Raw genomic sequence first — 19,531 nt, forward strand, 5'->3', positions numbered from 1 at the left:
GGCCTTAATGGTGGTAATTTTCTGAATAAAATAATCATTAAGAGAGAGGCAGAGGTCTTCGGATGGGGCTGGTTTGAGAGTAGTTCTATCCGAGAACGCCAGGTTGTGAACGATGGAAAAAATTTCTTTGGACTGGTTTTCTGCTGCTAAAATTTTTGAAGAGAAGTAGGATGTTTTAGCCTCCAGGATGGCTTTTTTATACTGGTTCAAGATGTTGATGTATTCCAGTTTTAGAGCGGGGCAATAGTTTCTTCTCCAGGCCCGCTCTGCGCGACGGACAGTTAATTTGGTGGTTTTGAGCTCGTTATTAAACCACCGATTGGCGTCTTTGTCGCGTTTGGAGGTTAGGCGTTTGAGCGGGGCAACAGAGTTGCAGCTGTGAGTGAGCCATAGATTTATGGAATCAACCTGGGAAGCAGTGGTAAGACCTTGAAGAGCGGGAAGAGAGTTAGTCAGGAGGGAGGAGAGATTTTCAAGATTGACACGACTCCATGATCGGACCCAGGTGTTTTTGGGTCGGAGGGTCTTAGCTGGAGGAAGAATGGGAAGGAGAAAGGAGATTAAGTGATGGTCAGACCAAAGGCACGGGGAGATAGAAAGTGATTCCACAGGGCAGTTCAGGGACCAGATCTGGTCAAGCCGATGGCCTTTAGTGTGGGTAGGGGAGTGGACATGGGGTGTGAAGTTAAGCGAGTGAAGGGTTTCGGAGAATTCCTTCGAGGAAGGGCATTCGGCAGGATCGGAGGGCCAGAAATTGAAGTCGCCAAGGAGTAAAATAGAAGAATTGTTGACAGTGATAGTGGCCAGGACCTCCAGAAAGTCGGGGAGGAACTGTAGGGGAGACTGGGGGGGACGATAAGTGAGAAAGCAGGTTAGGGGGGGAGAAGTGGAGAGCGTGCGGATCACTAGGACGTCGGAGGTAGCAATGGTAGGTAGGGATAGAATTTGGAAGGGGAGATCGGTACGTGCGACGACCGCCACGCCGCCCCCGGCTCTACCTGATGGACGATCAGCCCTGAGGGCATAGTAGGAGGCCGGTAAGGTGGAAAGAAGTGCGGGGAGGGAGTCGTCGCGGAACCAGGTCTCAGTTAGGAAGAGGAGGTCGGGGGTGTGAAGGTCCAGCAGGACCGAAAGTTCGTGCGCATGGGCGACCGCAGATCGAGTGTTAAGGTAGATGACTGAGAGATTTTTCGGAATAGAGGAAGTGGTAGTTCCACCATTAGTGGAAGAAGAAGAGACTGTGGGAGGGGAGTGAAGAAGAGGGGTAGGGGGTGCTATGCCAAGAGTGGTGATGAGGGAGCCGGTTGTGGCCGAGATGGGCCAGGGGCCCTGGTAGCTACGAAGTTGGTCTGGGGAGTAGGTGATGAGAGGGGCAGAGTGGAGCGCCCCTAGTCCCGGTCTGTCGCGGACGGGCGCAGACAGGCTTGCCTTAGGCGCGCCTTCGGCGCGCAATCGACGCGCCCGCTGCGCTCGTCCGCTGCGCTTCCTACCAAGACACATGATTTATAGCAGCCAGACGGGAAGTGGGGGGGGCGTGGCCAACCGAGGGGGCGTGTATCAATCACGCGCCGCGCCCTCGAGAATGGCTACCCAGGAAGAGGAACAGAGTCGTTGCAGCGTGAAGCGCTGTTCAATAAAACAAGAGTGCTGGTAAGTGGGGAAGTGAGCAAAGTATTACAATGAGTTTTAAAAGGGTTTTTAAAAAAAACGCGTTTCTCTTGCTCCCGGCTTCCGCCTCAGGAGTCCTAGCGTTAGTGCAGCGCCTAGCGTTGACGCGCACTATTTATAGCGTCAGCGAGGGGGCGTGGCCAACCGAGGGGGCGTGTATCAATCACGCGCCGCGCCCTCGAGAATGGCTACCCAGGAAGAGGAACAGAGTCGTTGCAGCGTGAAGCGCTGTTCAATAAAACAAGAGTGCTGGTAAGTGGGGAAGTGAGCAAAGTATTACAATGAGTTTTAAAAGGGTTTTTAAAAAAAACGCGTTTCTCTTGCTCCCGGCTTCCGCCTCAGGAGTCCTAGCGTTAGTGCAGCGCCTAGCGTTGACGCGCACTATTTATAGCGTCAGCGAGGGGGCGTGGCCAACCGAGGGGGCGTGTATCAATCACGCGCCGCGCCCTCGAGAATGGCTACCCAGGAAGAGGAACAGAGTCGTTGCAGCGTGAAGCGCTGTTCAATAAAACAAGAGTGCTGGTAAGTGGGGAAGTGAGCAAAGTATTACAATGAGTTTTAAAAGACAGTGACGTTCCCTGGTGGGCGATAAATAAGCAAGCCGCTAAGAGTGAATTGATGACTGACAGTAACCTTAAAAGAAGCGCTCTCGCACATCGGCAGATCAAGAGCTTTCCAATCAACCGGAAAGCAGGATTTTGTCGCCATGGCTATGCCACCTCCTCTAGACGTGCGGTTCAAAGTAAACACCGTAGGAGTATGAGGATTTCAAAGCCTCCTGTAACTAGGTATAATTTGGTTTGGGACGTGTCTAGGGTACTGCGGTGGTTTGGAAAGTTATAAATGTTTGAGTTTGAAAGCATTGTAGCTAAAGGTGACCATGTTGTTGTGCTTGATTTCTTTTAGGAGAGTTTCGGATGTAGAGGCATTCGATGTGTCAAGTAGGATTTTTTCACCTGAGGGAGTTTGTTTGCATTTAACTTGGAGAACAAAATCAAATTCTGTGTCAATTTCTATCCTTTTTTATGAGAACGTGAATGTATGTGTAGTGCATGGAGTGAAGGAATATGAGAAGAAGACGGCATTCTGGAGGGCAGATGGTGAAAAGCAGATGCTTATTTTATTTAAGACACCACATAAAGCGGTTTCTTCACCTATTCTGGCTCGTTGGGGGAAGAAGGTAATGAGATGCACAGGTGTGGCTATAAGTATGTCTGGAGCACATTTGGCAAGAGGGCCGTCTGCTTCTAAGGCTTTTCTCCTTGGAGGAGCTTTGCAAGACATCTTGCGTTGTGCAAATTGGTCGAATTAGGCAGTTTTCAGAAAAGTTTGTTTCAATCCTGTAGAATGTGCTGCTTCAATTTTGATGAGAAAACGTTGAACGTGTAATAATGTTAGCCTCCAGTCTTGCCATCAAAAGTAGATTTTCCTCAGCTTCGTGTTTCGACAATCTGGATTTTATTAAAGAAGACACGGAGGCTAATATTATTCCCGGCCTGAGCCTATCCCGAACATAATAGTGTTGTTTATATTTCAGCTCGATCACAGCTATAGAAGCAAAAGAAGGTGATAAAGGATGTTTCGTGTGGAGTATTCTTGCAGGCTGAAGATTTACAAGGATGTAAACGTTTGGACGTGTTTATGGACATTTAAGTATTTTATGTTTCACTTATGTGTTATGTAGAATGCAAAAAGAAGGAAGAGGAAGCAGTGTTCTACGGTTTTATGGTGTTGGAATTCCTGTGTTTTTGTGTTATATATTTGTTAAAGGAGTTGCTGTTTGGTGGCATTAAAGGAGACAATGTAATAATATTAGCCTCTGTGTCTTTAATAAAACGTTTTCTGAACACCAAGCTGATGAAAATCTACATTATGTTTCAATACAAAGGTGAAATGTCCTGTGAGATGAAGACAGAAAATCACTTTCCATGGGAAAGTTGTACTATAAAATGTGACTCGCTTACAAAATAAATCACAGATGTAAGTGGACAAACATTTGATTTTACAATTTCACGAAGTACTACATTATAACTCCCAATACCATCACGACATAATTACAACTTTGGACAATCCTATTTTAAACAATATTTAAAAGCGTGGGTAAATATTTTTTCTATTACATCCTCAATATTTATCTGCTTGGCATCTCTAGAGAGGTGCTTAGAACATATATCATCACTCCTTCAATCTTGAATGCAATTGAAACAGTAATGGCAGGGTACCCTCTCTTGCTTTGTGGAACAACATAGAGGGGCATATTACCAAGGGTCCTTATCGCCGCTTTAGCAGGACTTTTTCCAGCTAAAGCGACGATAATTTGATCGCCCTATTACCAAGCTGTTGCTAACACCAGTTAGCGACAGCTAATAGGCGATAGCGAGCATCTTGGGGCCCGCTTTGCATGTCAGCGATATTTATCGCTAATGACATGCAAAGTGGGCGTGCCAAGATGTTAGCGACTGAAAACAGTCGCTAACATCGCTATCTCCTATTACCTATAAAGGCGCAGTTTGGGAAATATTCGCGCTAAGCGCGAATATCTCCAAAAGCTAAAACCTGCCCAGAGCAGTTCTTAGCCATGTTATCCAATGGGAGGTGGATAACATGGCTAAGAGCATTGTCACGATAATGTATGAATATCGCTGTATTTCCAGCAATATTCACGCATTTTGAATGATTTTTATCGTTTCTGAGATAAACCTTGATGATAGCAAGGTATCTCAGATATAAAAATCGTCGTAGCGCGGCGATAAAATTATTCCCGCTAACCCTGCTTAGCGATGAATATCGCTATTTCTAGGTAATATGCCCGAGAATTCGTACTAATATCCAGACTTGTCATGCCCAGACCACTGTGGAAGGAGAAATTATATCTCGGAGAACTTTCAGCAAATTTCCCAGATTTAGGGGCTTATTTACAAGCCCCTCGCGCCACTGGTGCGTCACTTTTAATATGGGAAAAAGTGCCATACCAGCGGCGCAACAGGCTTGTAAATAAGCCCCTTAATGTTCGATAGGTGAAAAGCTAATGCATGAGAAGGATCTGGTTAATAATAGAATGTTTGTGTATTTGTTCAAGCTATTCATTTTAAGAAGTTCAAGAAGAAACACCGAAATCTCGAGAATATCCTATGAACGGTCATACTTGTTTTCCCCGAGGTGTGATTTGCATTGTAATTTAGGGTTAGGTAAAGTTTTTATTAGGTGAGTGTAGGTTTGCATATTCCCAACTATTGGACTTTGTGTACTACGCAGAGGTTTCCCCAAACCTGAACCTATACATTAGGTTCTGTTCACTTAGTATTTTGCCCCAAATAAAAATAACATTTCCTTTGACTTTCTCTTTCATCTCCTATTCTAAAAATAGGTAGATAGGAGCTTGATGAACAACATCTTTACCCAAGGACATAATAACTTGAGTATACTTTCCCTTTTGAGTAACTCAACACTCATAATGGAAATGCACGCCAAATGACTCTTTTACACAAAATAGTGAAAAGGGGGGTATGTGGTATTAACAACATTGCAAAGCCCTGATCTTGATGGGATTGCTAAGTGCACGATTATTGCATTATGTTTTAGTTCTTGCACGACATAAGCGAGACTTGACAGAAAAAACTTTGAGGTTCATACACTCCTGAGTACTATTTTTTTTAATCCCTTAATTTCTGTAAAGAAGTAAATTACATCTGCTGCATTATATCGTGACTGCAGCTAAGTGCTGCATTCTTCAGATATGTCTACCAGTCACAAAAATGAATGAGAGACCTTGAATCTAGACCAATGAGTCGATGCAAGGCTAGGGCAGGACAGTGGACTAATATATACACCATCAGAGCCTGTGCGCCACCTCTTGGTAACAGTTCGAGCCTGAATGTGTACACATGGGCCTCCTCCTGTCTGAGTTTGACATTAGAAGTACTATTTCGTTTACTTTCTTTAATGCCTGTAATAGTTCTTGAAAGCAGTTCTTTGCTTGTTTGCTATATAAGTCGTGTGCACATGGCTATATTATGAAACTCCTCTGTGTGCCTTCCTCAATATTATGCAAATAAACCTCATACACAGGGGACATTTGCTTTAGAAGTATGATTTTTCCAGTCAACATCAAAATGGCTTCCTGTTACTTTTGATCCAACATTATCCATGTGCTAATAGGAAGCCTGGTTTATTGATGTGCGTAGCAAACCATTTAAATTAGTACGTTAATGTAAGCCTGATGCGACTCGATCAGGCTATTTAATTTCCTACAGATTTTTCATGAATAATTACACCTTACTCAAACACAATTAGGTGATGTGAAGCAATATAGCTTCACATCTACATGCACGGGTTCACGCTGCTAAACTTGCTAAAATATAAAATATGTATTTATAGTGTAAATCTGTTGCATCGTTATTACCAATGGTTACAAATTCTTTCCAAATTAATTCATCAATAATCTTCAAATGTCCCCCGGCATACAAGGACCCAAATAACACGCGTAAAGGAATAAAGGTCGGTGATATATTCCCCTAGGTTAGTCCTATGCGTGGAGTACATTTTCAGTTGTCTCAGGGCCATATGTATCAACAAACCCTTTTGCGATTCCTAAATAGCGATTTTTAAGGAATCGAAAGGAAAGATAGCGTTTTTTAAGGAATCGCTATTTAGGAATCGCAAAATGGTATGTATGAAGAAAATCGCTATTTTTTAGCGATTCCTTAATCTTCCTTATTTGCGAAATCACATTTTGCAAATTCGCAATTAAGGAAAAATTCCCAATGCATTCCTATGGGCCAGGAGGCCCATAGGAATGATTGCGAAATAATTCTCAAATTGCGAATTCGCAATTTGCTAATCGCAATTTGAGAATTATTTCAAGGGTGCAGGGGTGTCTCAAAGACACCCTGCTGCACCCCTTAAATGTACATGTGTGTGTGCATATGGTGCACATACATGCCCTATGGGCATGTGTGTGCATCACATGCCACCTTCAAAAATGCCAAATTGTGCATTTTTTGAAGAATTCGCAAGTTACCATCAACTACAAGTTGGTGGTAATTTGCGAATCCCTAACCATAATTCGCAACACGAAAATGCTACGTACATAGCATTTAAGGAATCGCAAAATTGCGATTCCTTAAATGCTATGGCAAAATAAGGAATCGCAAAACTTTGCTATTCCTTATTTTGCGAATGTTTCATACATCCTAAAACATGCAAAAAGGCCGTTTGCGATTCGCAAAGGCCGAAATTCTGCGAATTTCGGCCTTTGCGATTCACAAAAGGCTTGATACATACGGCCCTCAGTGTTCTCTGAGAATTTCAGGAGCACTCCTGGGAATCTACAGACCTCGCAGATTTACAGAAATATTACACCCTTAGAATATCTCCATGCACAATTTACACCCGGTACAAAGTTCCACATGTGTGAATGTCCATTTGCAAAATTAAATTATTTCCTTCTTTCTCTATGATGGCTCTTTATCCTGCGCCCAATTAAGGTTGGGGGTTATCGGCCCCTTCTTTCCATGTAAATGTATTTAATGTGCTTTTCCGATATATAATTCTATTTGCAAATTATTGGTGAAGATCTCACAGGTGAGTCCACCCACCTAGGAATGCCCACAAACTGAAGTCCAAACTAGATTTGCAAAATGGAAATCGATAAGCACTGGCAGAATCTTTTAGCTCATAAGTACATTTTTGTTGTGGGGATAACCTGACAATTCTAATTCACAGAAACAGGGGTGGGAATTTCCGTGTGCAAGAATGATATTTTATGCAGCTAAGAGGACTTAACCCAAAGTGAGGTTTGTCGCATTGACCAAAGTACTCGAAGTTATCTGGCCCATATCACGGAGAGTGGTGCATCTATAGACAACATCTGTGCATTTCTCAGTGTGACCTTTCGAACCAAAAACATAAAGTGAGCACTCAAACTAACACCTATATTGTGTCAGCAAATTTTCCCAAGAATGATAGCTGTTAAACACAAGAGCAAAACCATACAGAGCACCAACAAAGGTGCCACACGACCAGCAAAAAACTTATTTCCATGATCATACCTTCCATGATGCACCTTCTGTATACTTTACGACTTGTTAGATCAAAGACTTTCATGACTATTAGAAATACACAATCAGCTACATCTCGGTAACTTGTGGCAAATGAAAAACATAGCTAATATGGAATGATTTAATACATGCTTTCATCAAAGCCAGTCTTGATTTCCTAAATCATTTAAGTCCACTGCCAATATAAGCAACTTGATGGCACATAATACATTGGTCACAACAATGCAATTTAGGTAAATGGCTGTCTCAAAACTGATTGCATATTGTTGACTTTTTCTTTTGAAAACATGCTGGCAGATTCGCCGATTGGGCAATCTGGCACTGCCATATGGGTTTGTTTAAAAGTGCCAGCGTGCGGGCCAATCTTTTTTTTTTTTTTTGTCCTGTCATGGCTCTCGGGCTGAAAATAAAACAGCCAACAAACTGACCTTTTCAAGCTGACCCATGTGGCAGGATCAGAGTGCCCAATACACCAGTCCAACACTGCATACAGGGCATCATTAGGGGAATCAGATAAAAGCAGACTTGGAATTCGCACCTGTTTTCCAGGTTATGAATGAAAATCTTTTTCAGTCAAAGGTTTCCAGGCGCACACCAGGAACATAGTTGTAAATTCAATTTTTTCGTGTAAAAATAAGCACAGGTATATTTTCACATGAGAAGACTGGAAGCATAAGTACTAATTTGCTTTTCTTTTTCTACTCTACAGTGAACTAGTTTCTCCACATGGTCAAAATGCTTCTCCTACTTGGCCACATATTTAGGAGCGGAACTCTTCCCCTTCCCACACTGGAAAAAGATTCACTCCTTCCCGTGACAAGACTGGGCCCCACCTTTTCTAGGGTGGAAGGAGTTCAGAGACCAGTTTGCAAATACCTACAAATGTAAATATTTGTGTATGTTCACAAATCCTGTGGGCATTTCCAGCCAGTAATGCCTACTCATCGTCCACTGAATCTAAATTCCTTCTCATAGATTTAGTTGCAATTGCAATATCTACTCTTATGGATTAATAAATTGCAAATAAGACTATTTGTAAAAGAAAATATAACCCACACATACAAATAGCTCTTAAAATCAGGACCACTGGGTCAATTGTAGACTAACACAAAATATTTCAAAACCTGATCCCATGGCTTAAGTCAATGGAGGAAACCAGGAACTTGAAAATAAAATGTTGTCTAGGACCCACATTTCATTGGGCCACAAATGGGGATATGTGGATTAGAAGTCAGGAGCAAATAGCATGTAATTTGTTCTTCATTTTGCTGTATTTAAATAATTGGACCCTAAGGGCCTGATTTAGTTCTTGGCGGATGGCTTACTCGATCACAACCGTGACGGATATCCTGTCCAGCTAAATATAAATCCAATAGGATATAATGGGATTTATATTTCGACAGATGGGATATCCGTCACTGTTGTGACGGATTAACCCATCCATCTAGATATAAATAAGGCCATAAGTCTCCTAGAATGTTATGTACATTAGGAAATACTGATAAACAGGTCTGCAAACAAATCCATCCATAGATGATGTATGGTTGTGGGAATGCTAACAATAATGTCTATAAATCTACATTAAAGTTTGCAGAACAATATATGCATACACATAATTTTGAACTTGAATGTTTTTGTAATGTTTGTTCGGGTGCAGGACAGTATAGAGGAGATTGTAAAGTGCATTTCCGTTAAAACGACCATAGGAGATACTTGCCAAAAGATAACTAAAAATACATTGAATATACCTGTACTAAATTTAGCATACAGTCAGAAGGCACTGCCTATAGAGCGTTCCGTAATTTGATGTAAATCTGTCCAGTGTTTTTTTAAACATTCCTAGTTAAACGTTGCTTCTTTGTGTTGATAATCATTTACCGGATTTGAAACCAAGATTTTAATCTGGATTTAGAATTTGATTGACTGAGTTTTCCTTTGCCATTTCGATCTGGCAAAGCAAACCTTTTGCCATGCCTGAAGCTGCTTTCCATTAATCGGTCTAGGTCACAACTAAGGTACACCTACACCACCCATAGTGCAGGGTGCATGCTTTTTATAAAGTAGGGCGTGTTTATTTAAGATTTACATGTCTTCATAGTGAAAAACTCCTAATGTTGTTTTTCCCTGCTGTAAGGCTATCTCTTACACAGTGACACATTCAGTTTAGGAGCAGATACAAAAATGCACCTTCCACTAAAATTAATTGTAATTTAAGATACTCTTTAATGGTAAACTCATATTTTAAGTTATTATTCTGAAAATGCCACTTTTAGAAAGGTAGAATTTTTACACCTAACCCAAATGGGCCTTTCTGTGATGTGTAACCCTTTCAGACATGGGGACAAAAGGGCCATGGGTGTTGGGTAGAGTGTTTGTCTCCTGAGAAAGATATCCTGTTGGGGTTGTACTGAACTTTAATGGATAGTTTCATGGCTATGCCCACCCCCTTCCTGACTTCTAAGGGCTGGTTGCCCTGTCACTGAGAAATACAGCCCATACTTAACCTTGACATCTCCTTCTTACCATAGACAGTTTGGAGCAAGTTTAGGAAAGGGGGGTGATACAAAGGAGGCATCCTCCACCCGCAAGCTGACACTGAGTATATAAATTGCACCCTCGCTACCTCTCATTAGAACACCCCTGGACCTGTGAAAGCTTCAGAAGAAGGACTGCCCTGCTGCCTGACGAAGGAAGGCTAGCCCTCCTTGCCTGGACCCAGGATTCCCTGAAGTGACTCCGAATGACCTCCTGTTCGTCCTACAGGGACACAACAAGCTTCCAGACCTCCCTGCAGGTGCCCAGCTGACCAGCACCCATTGGACCTGCATAAGCCCTGCTGCAGGCTTCTGCTCTACTGATCCCCAAGAGGTGCCCCAAGGTCTTGGACCTTTGGCTGGCATCAGAGTGTACTGCTCCTCTCTCAAGCCCAAGCTAAAGGTAAAAATCTAGATGTTTTGGGCTCCTTGTGACAATGCATGGACTCTTCTTGCCAAGAAGCGACCATCCATGATGCCAGTGTAAGTGAAGCTCCAGCTAAGACCTTCCCTTTGCATCAGAGAACACTGTCTGCACCAGCAATAACCACAGCCTCCCCCACCAATGTGAAGCTCCAGCGACAAGCTGTTCTTTGCACCAAGCAGTGGCCACCATCATCAACCCCTAACAGGAAGCTCCAGCGGTGACCTGGTCCTCGTGCTGGTAATGACCTCTTTTCAACCCCCGCTATTGTAAAGCTCCTTTTAAGATGCCTACCATGGACATGGACTCTGAGAAGGTACACTCCTCACCCTGGCGAACATGGTCCCTGTACGAAAACCCATGCTCAATTGCATTTGGCCTGACCTTTTGACTTTGACCTGGTCCACCACACAACCAGATACCCACGAGTGGCACTATGTCCTTTATTTGTCATTTTGGTGTCAATTTATTTATTAAAATTAAATCCATTTTTCTAAATTTGTTTGGGATTTTTTTGTGTTGGTTTTCACGTTATAACTGTTTCAGTGCTGCATAAAAACTTTACACTTTATCTAAGTTCAGCCTGACTGCTTTTGTGTCAAGCTACAAGAGGGTTTGGCACATGTTTAATTAGTGACTTTGATGATTCACCCTGACAAGGATTGTATTTGTTACAGATAGATAGATAGATAGATAGATAGATAGATAGATAGATAGATAGATAGATAGATAGATAGATAGATAGATAGATAGATAGAATTTCAATTATCAGTACACTTATGAATTACTGTAATTATGAATAGGGAACAACAGTAAGTTCACCCCTGGCAGATTAGAATTATAAACAAAGATCAAATGATTGCCATGACCTACCCATAGGCGTTCCAACTCCATACCCTTTGGAATCTATAAGGCCTCCGATCTGTGTCAGGTTACAGTTTCGCTGCGTGACAAACTCAATGGTGGTTGACTCCATTAGAAAAGCATAGTCAGATGTGAGAACCCGCTGGATGCCTTCTTCGATGCTTTTGACAAGGACTGATTGGCTTCTGCTGTTCATAAAGGCCCACATCTTATCATAGGTGGAGATTTTTGATTTCTGTAATACAGAAGACAAATGTGCATATGAATGTAATCAGTCAGTGAAGGTATCTCAAACATCAAAGGTTTGGTGATGATTTTATAAAAGCACAATCCCTACAAGAATTGACCTTCTTTTGTCTAGCTATATTCTACCTATCTAATTGGACAAAGAAATTATGCTCTGGGCCCATATCATAATGCTAACTAGTTTTGATAGAAGGGGGAAATGCATTGGAGGGGTATATTCATTTATTTATTTTTTTGCTTTATTCTCAGATAAGGTGAGGGCTAAGGTAAAATATAACTGAACATACCTTTAATTGAAACCAAAAAAGGCAATAAATGAAATTGGTCATAATTTAGGAATAATTTCATGATAGAGCGTTCATTTAATATTCAACATAATATTTTCACAATTCCATTCACAACTTTCATTACATTACAGTGAAGTCATGGATTCATGTAATGGGAGAAATTCTCTCCCTAAGTCGGAAGACTAAAAGCTTCTCTTTCTTCTGATGTCAGTAAACTAACTACCAATACATTTGGTAATAGCATAATTTGTCTAAACAAATACATAGCATAATAGTTTAGGGATTGAAATTCACAGTAGCTTGTCTTTCAGTATCCAGACTATAGATGGCATTGAAAACCAAATTCAACATTGGATTTAAATCCATGAAACCCATATAGGATTCGGGTAATCAACAAAGTTACAAACACGTGCCCTCATTATAGCTTAAGTAATATATTGACAAGGCCCCCATTCTCTTTTGTTTGTTTTGTACCCAGAAATGGCCCAGAATTTAAGTCAGCTTTTAGCTACTGAAATGTTCGAAGGAGGTGTATGATGAACAAGGACTTTCTCCAGGAGTTGTAATTCGGAATGTATGTTTAGGTGAATTTGGAATTCCTCTAACGTTGGAATATGGACTTTGTAGGTACCCTAATTTTAGTCTACCATGTATGTAAAACCCTTAACCATAGATGGGTGGTGATGGTAGGCTCTGTGTGTCTGCAGTAGGATGGCAAAACACACCACCTGCCACCAGCCATGCTTGCAAGGTAATATGCCATATGTCACATGCTTCTGCCAACACAGGTATATATTTTGGGGCTGATTTAGAGTTTGGCTGAGAGGGTCCCCTGTAGCAACAGAGACGGAGTACCCTCTGTGTCAAACTCTTGGTGGCATAAAACTTCCTCCATCCTCCAATGGCCCAGGGAAGTAGGGGCTGTTGGAGGTGAGCCATCTGACAATTTTTCTATTTAGGGTTGATGGTCGGGTGGCTTTTTTTTACTGTCTATTACCACCAGATATATCCTGGCAGTGAGGGAGAGTATAAAAAACATTCCACTTTGGGAGTTTGTTTTTGAAAAAACGGTTGGCTGTTACGTTTGATGGAGCTGTCCATCAAACCTTTGCTTCATTGAGAGGAACTACCATGATGGCAGTTTATGCCAATGTATAGAGTTGTCCACTGGGTCAGTTGACATTTCTAAGTTTGTCCTGAGGAGCAAATGCAGACCCTTAGTTAATATACTTTTTCTGATGGAAGGTCAAAAACTGCCCAAATTAAAACACACATTTTGCTGATCTAAAGTAAGAGTGTGCAATGCAGATGTCAGTTCATCATATTCAACCTTAGTCTGTGGGCAGGATAGACTGTTTACCAAGGGCATGGGTACACCATATGCCCAAATGTATCATTCTATTCTTGTACACCAGCAGATAGTGGGATCCAAGTAATCCACACATATAGGAGAATGCACAAATGCCCTAGATAGGGATCTGCACCATAACTGCAGGTACAGTAAATAGGGTCATGTTGGTTATATATCTTAGTTCCATTAAACTCTGCTATCTCCTGATTATAACTCACAGGGGACACTATTCATACTGCACATGAATCAATAAATATTGATAGCTTTGATTCACTGTACTTAAATGGTCCTTGGGGATTCACCTCAGAATCCACAAATCTAACCTCAGAATCCACATCTCTCGTTTCAGTTTGCAAAAAACATTCAATCAATGCATGAGGATGAACACAAAAAGTTGACCAAAAACAGTTTGGCTGTCTGAGCAGATCTATGATAACTATCTGAAGATAGCTGCCTGATTCGGTGGGTGTATTCTACTTCCGATGAACATCATTGAGCTCCTGGTATGGGGTCTGCAATGACCACTACATAGCAATTAACCCACTCAGTAAATTAGATTTGTTTACATGAGAACCCATGTTTTCTTGCCACACAGTTGGTTCTCACTTTTCTTCCACTTTAAGGATGGCCCAGATGAAAGGCACCAAATATATCCTCTCTTCTTCATATATGTTAATGTTAGTGGTGTTTTATATAGCGCTCGGCTACTCCGGAGAGTGTCCCGGTGCTTTAAGACCTATAACAGAAACAATGGGGCAGGCGAGGAAGAGGTATGGCCTACTGAACAAATAACCAAGATTTCAGGTCCTTCCTAAAGACCAACAAATTGGTCTTCCTGCGAAGAGCAATTGGCAGAGTATTCCAGAGCTGAGGCGCCAGGTACTTAGAGGATCGACCCCCAATCCGAGCTCTTCTTATGACTGGGACCGCAGCCAAAGCCTGCGACTCAGACCTCAGAGATCTGACAGGATGATAGAGAGCCAGCCGTTTTTGAATGTATTTGGCCCCGGAGGCGTGCAAGGCCTTGTGAGCCAGAGTAAGAGCTTTGAAAACTATCCGTTTCCGGATAGGAAACCAATGAAGAGACTGCAAGAGGTCCGATGTCCTGGCTCGACTGTGTAGAACAAAAATGGCCCGCGCGGCCGAGTTCTGAGCCACCTGCAGACGTTGGAGAAGATACTCCATCAGGCCCAAATACAGGACATTGGCGTAATCAAGCCGCGACCCAATAAGGGCCTGCACCGTAATTTTCCTATGCGCCAACGGGAGCAGAGGAAGAAACTTACGGAGCATCTTGTGGAGGCCAAAACATGTTCCAGTGATGCCGAGAATCTGGGGCTTCAGTGCCAAGCCATTATTGATTTTAACACCGAGGTTCTTAGCTATCAAAGATGCAGCCGATGGAGGAAACATAGTTACAGGCCACCAGTCCTGCCAGCTCGGATCAGACCGACAACCGAAAAAGAGCACCTCAGATTTATACGAGTTGCACTTGAGGCCGTTTAGCTGGAACCATTTAAAAACCGCCCCAAGGCACTCACGGATGCTCTCTCCGTCAAACTCAGACCCCTTCCCACAAGTGAAGAGGAGCTGGGTATCGTCGGCGTATGATACGATCTGGGCCCCAAAAGACTTTGCCAGTGCCGCCAAAGGGGTCAGGAAGATGTTAAAGAGAGTAGGGCTCAAAACAGAGCCCTAGGGAACTCCGACCTCCAATGGCGGCACCGTCGCAGAGCAAGGCGGGGCCCAGACCGTTTGACAGCGGCCCGCTAAGAAAGATCTAAACCAGCTGAGCACCGTCCCCCGCAGACCGATTTCACTAAGTCTGATGAGGAGATCCTCATGGGGGACGGTGTCAAAGGCCGCCGACAGGTCGAGCATCACCAGCATGGCCTTGCCTCCTACATCCAATACCTCCTTGATCGCCTCCGTAACTTCCAATAGCTAGGATTATGATTTTTTAACCTGCTACCTGACTTGATTGCTCTCAACTTCCCACCAGGGTATCTCGAGTTTTATGTGCAAACTGCCACCCTTGAGCCTCCAGGACTACAGAAGAAACTCTGGTGTTCCAGGATAGAGAGCTATCTTATGTGGGCTCCCATTGTTAATGCTTTAAACTTTAACTCATGGTGGGAAATAGTGTAGCAATGTCAAGAATGACCATGAAAAAGAAGTAGCAGTAATCGCTGAGGTATTGAGAGGAGCTACTCCTGACACGAGCATAAGAAATCAGTTCCAGTAGTGGAAACATATAGAGGTAGTCTCAGTCAATTAAGCACCTATGAATATCTTGTAGCCTAGCTGGCCAGAACAGAAGTGAAAACAGCTTTTTTCATAGAAGCTGAGAGGTGTGGTAAGCCTACATGGCAAGGATGATCCGAATATGGCCACTGAGTGTGTGGGGTTCATATCACTTATGATATGATATGAAGTATGTACCCTTTTTCATTTAGAGTATTGTCTCATTGAGTGATGATGGATACTGTGATTCTGAAGCCAAGTAAGCTCCAGAGATTTCTGAAATCCTTATTCCACGACTGCTACTGCAGGCTATTAGATTCAGTGAATGTCTCAGGCTCATGGGTGCACCAACTATCCTCTTAAACTGTAATCAATACCTCTGCTGTAACCAGTCATCAGACAATGGTGACACATTAACAGGTCATTGTAACTACGATTTTGAAAAAGGCTTAGGTATTCTAAACTCATCTTAACAGTATGCAGTAACCCATGATCAAGTTTGGCTGGGAAAGTCTCCAGGCACCTTAAACCATCTTAACTGTGAGTGGGAATACAATACAATGTTTGAATATGCCATGTCAAAGACATCCCAGCGCTAATGCAGAATCCCAAGATGATAAAGTTCAACACAGCTGATACAGCTTTGTTTTCAGCCTTTTCTTGAAAAAGGATTCATCAGAGACGGCCCAGATGAAGAGTGGAATAGCATTCCACACTTGTGGGTCCAGATAAGAAAAGGACCAGCCACCCATTCGGGGACGCTGAGTCAAGGGAACCTGGAGCAGCAACTGATTGCCAGATCTTAAGGTTCTGGTAGAAACATTGTCTTGATTTAGATATCGGCGGACCAGTTACTCCACCACAATAGGGATGGATATCCTGCCTGCCAAAATAAAAATCCCATAATATCCTATGGGATTTAAATTTTGTCAGACCGTATATCCATCAACGTTGGGACAAAGTAACCCATCCGATGATATCTAAATCAGGCCCATAATGTAGAATTCTCTTACTAAGACCTAGTTTAGGACACCCCCCGCGCCGCACGGCCACCAGCTGCTGCGTGTGCCTCCCCGCCTGCCTGCCTCTCTGCTCCGGCTGCCGCCGCGTGACCACGCCCCCTGCCATCGAGCGGCATGGTCTGTGCTCGCTATCCTGCCTTGTAGCATTGTTTTCTGTTTGAATTGTACACTGTTGTAAATTGTTATTTTGTCCCCCCTATTGCCTGTTTGCCTGCTTTTTTCTTGGCTGCCCCCGTCTCATCCCTCCCCGCTCCCCGCCACCGCCGCTAACCCCGCCCCTTTCTTCATTCTGTACCCTCCCCGCTCCCGCCTCCCAGCTGCTCCGCCCCCCCTCGCACTTGGCCATATATGGCGACCGTACGACGCAGGTGAGTGTGACCTAGTTTAGGACACCCCCCGCGCCGCACGGCCACCAGCTGCTGCGTGTGCCTCCCCGCCTGCCTGCCTCTCTGCTCCGGCTGCCGCCGCGTGACCACGCCCCCTGCCATCGAGCGGCGTGGTCTGTGCTCGCTATCCTGCCTTGTAGCATTGTTTTCTGTTTGAATTGTACACTGTTGTAAATTGTTATTTTGTCCCCCCTATTGCCTGTTTGCCTGCTTTTTTCTTGGCTGCCCCGTCTCATCCCTCCCCGCTCCCCGCTTCCCGCCACCGCCGCTAACCCCGCCCCTTTCTTCATTCTGTACCCTCCCTGCTCCCGCCTCCCAGCTGCTCCGCCCCCCCTCACACTTCGCCATATATGGCGACCGTGCGAACGCGCAGCGGTCACGCGCAGCGGGCGCGCCGATTGTGCGCCGAAGGCGCGCCAAAGGTAAGCCCGTCTGCGCCCGTCCGCACCTGGACCGCGCCCAGTGCCAGGACCCCTGGCCCTCGAGGACCCCTGCCCACCCGCCTGACATACACCGCCGCCACCCTCAACGCAATCAACACCGGCCGAATCCCAGGATGCTACCGAGCCACCCCACGACGCACCCACCGACCCTTCAGCTGCCACGCCTGCAAGTTCTCCTGCATCCGGACCTGCCCTGCACCAGCACCCGCCAAGCCGAACACCAGCAGCAACCACCTCAAGTGCATCCTGCTCAACACCCGCTCCGTCCACAGACACGCCATCGAACTCTGGAACCTCCTCGACACCACAGCCCCTGACGTTGCCTTCCTCACGGAGACCTGGATGAACGCCTCTTCAGCGCCCGACATCGCCATCGCCATCCCAGAGGGATACAAGATCACCCGGAGGGACCGCTCCGCCAACCAGATGGGAGGAGGCATCGCCATCATCCACAGGGACACCATCCGCATCACGACCAACACCGACGACACCCTGACAACCGCCGAACACCTGCACTTCCAGATCCACACCGACCCGAAGACTACCCTCAGAGGCACCCTGATCTACCGACCCCCGGGACCACGCACACAATTCAGCGAGTACATCGCCGACTTCATCAGCCCGCATGCCCTCCCCTCCGCTGACTACATCCTCCTGGGGGACCTCAACTTCCACCTGGAGAACAACAGCGACCGCAACACCATCACCCTGCTCGCCAACCTCGCCAACCTCGGACTCAAGCAGCTGGTGACCACCCCCACCCACCTCGCCGGACACACACTCGACGCCGTCTTCTCATCCAGCAAAGACATCGCCTTCAGCCACGCCACAGGACTCCACTGGACGGACCACAGCTGCGTCCACCTCACCTTCAAAAGAACGACGATTCACCACCACCAGCAACAGGTTGCCCGAAGAAGCTGGAACAAGATCACAGCCGACCAGCTCACCGCTTCCCTGAGCCAGCACCCTCCTGCCAGCTCAGCGAGCCCCAGCCAGGCCGCCGACAACCTCACGAAGTGGATCAGCAACTGCGCGGACGAACTCGCCCCTCTGAGGACCCCGCCCAGCAGACCCACCAGCAAGAAAGCCCCATGGTTCACCGACGAACTCAAGAGCTCCAAGAAGAACTCCCGAGCCCTCGAGAAAGTCTGGAGAAGGGAACCAACACCGGACAACATGACCACCCTCAAGCTTGCCACCCGGAAGCACCACCAACTGATCTGCGCCGCCAAAAAAACTGCATTCAAGGACCGACTGGACAACAACGCACACAACTGCAAGGAACTCTTCAACATCGTGAAAGAGCTCTCCAACCCCAACGCCGGAAACAACGACATCACCCCATCGCAAGACCTCTGCAACTCCCTCGCCTCCTACTTCCACAACAAGATCGTGGACATACACAACAGCTTCAGCATTCAACCGACGCACGCCACGACCACAGCAACGCCGCCCACCACCATCCTCCGCGCCTGGACTCCGATCAGCACCGAAGACACCGTCCGCATGATGAACTCCGTCCACTCCGGATCTCCGACCGACCCCTGCCCTCACCACGTCTTCAATAAGGCCGACGCTGTCACCGCACCCCACCTGCGGGACATTATCAACACCTCCTTCGACACCGCCACCTTCCCTGAGAGCTGGAAGCACGCCGAACTTAGCGCTCTACTCAAGAAACCTACAGCGGACCCCACCGAACTCAAGAATTACCACCCCATCTCGCTCCTCCCGTTTCCAGCCAAAGTCATCGAGAAGACCGTCAACAAACAGCTGGCCGCCTTCCTCGAGACGAATGGATCCCTCGACCCCTCACAGTCTGGCTTCCGAGCCAACCACAGCACCGAGACCGCCCTCATCGCCGCCACCGACGACATCCGGGCCCTGATGGACAACGGAGAAACAGCGGCCCTCATCCTCCTAGACCTCTCCTCGGCATTCGACACTGTCTGCCACCGCACCCTAGTGCAGCGCCTCAGCAACGTCGGAATCCAGGAGAA

The 19,531-nt window shown here is 45.4% G+C and overlaps 1 protein-coding gene across 1 annotated transcript in view; it reads right to left on the minus strand.

Annotated features, from left to right (window-relative positions):
* GRIK2 (glutamate ionotropic receptor kainate type subunit 2) overlaps positions 1 to 19,531 on the minus strand; it is a 1,496,154-nt gene that overhangs the window by 236,403 nt on the left and 1,240,220 nt on the right. The window contains exon 14 of the mRNA XM_086926667.1: positions 11,559 to 11,784. Within this exon, the coding sequence (XP_086782793.1) occupies positions 11,559 to 11,784 (226 nt within the window). The remainder of the gene's footprint in view (positions 1 to 11,558; positions 11,785 to 19,531) is intronic.

Source organism: Lissotriton vulgaris, chromosome 6 (genome assembly GCF_964263255.1).
Source record: "Lissotriton vulgaris chromosome 6, aLisVul1.2, whole genome shotgun sequence".
NCBI lineage: Eukaryota > Metazoa > Chordata > Amphibia > Caudata > Salamandridae > Lissotriton > Lissotriton vulgaris.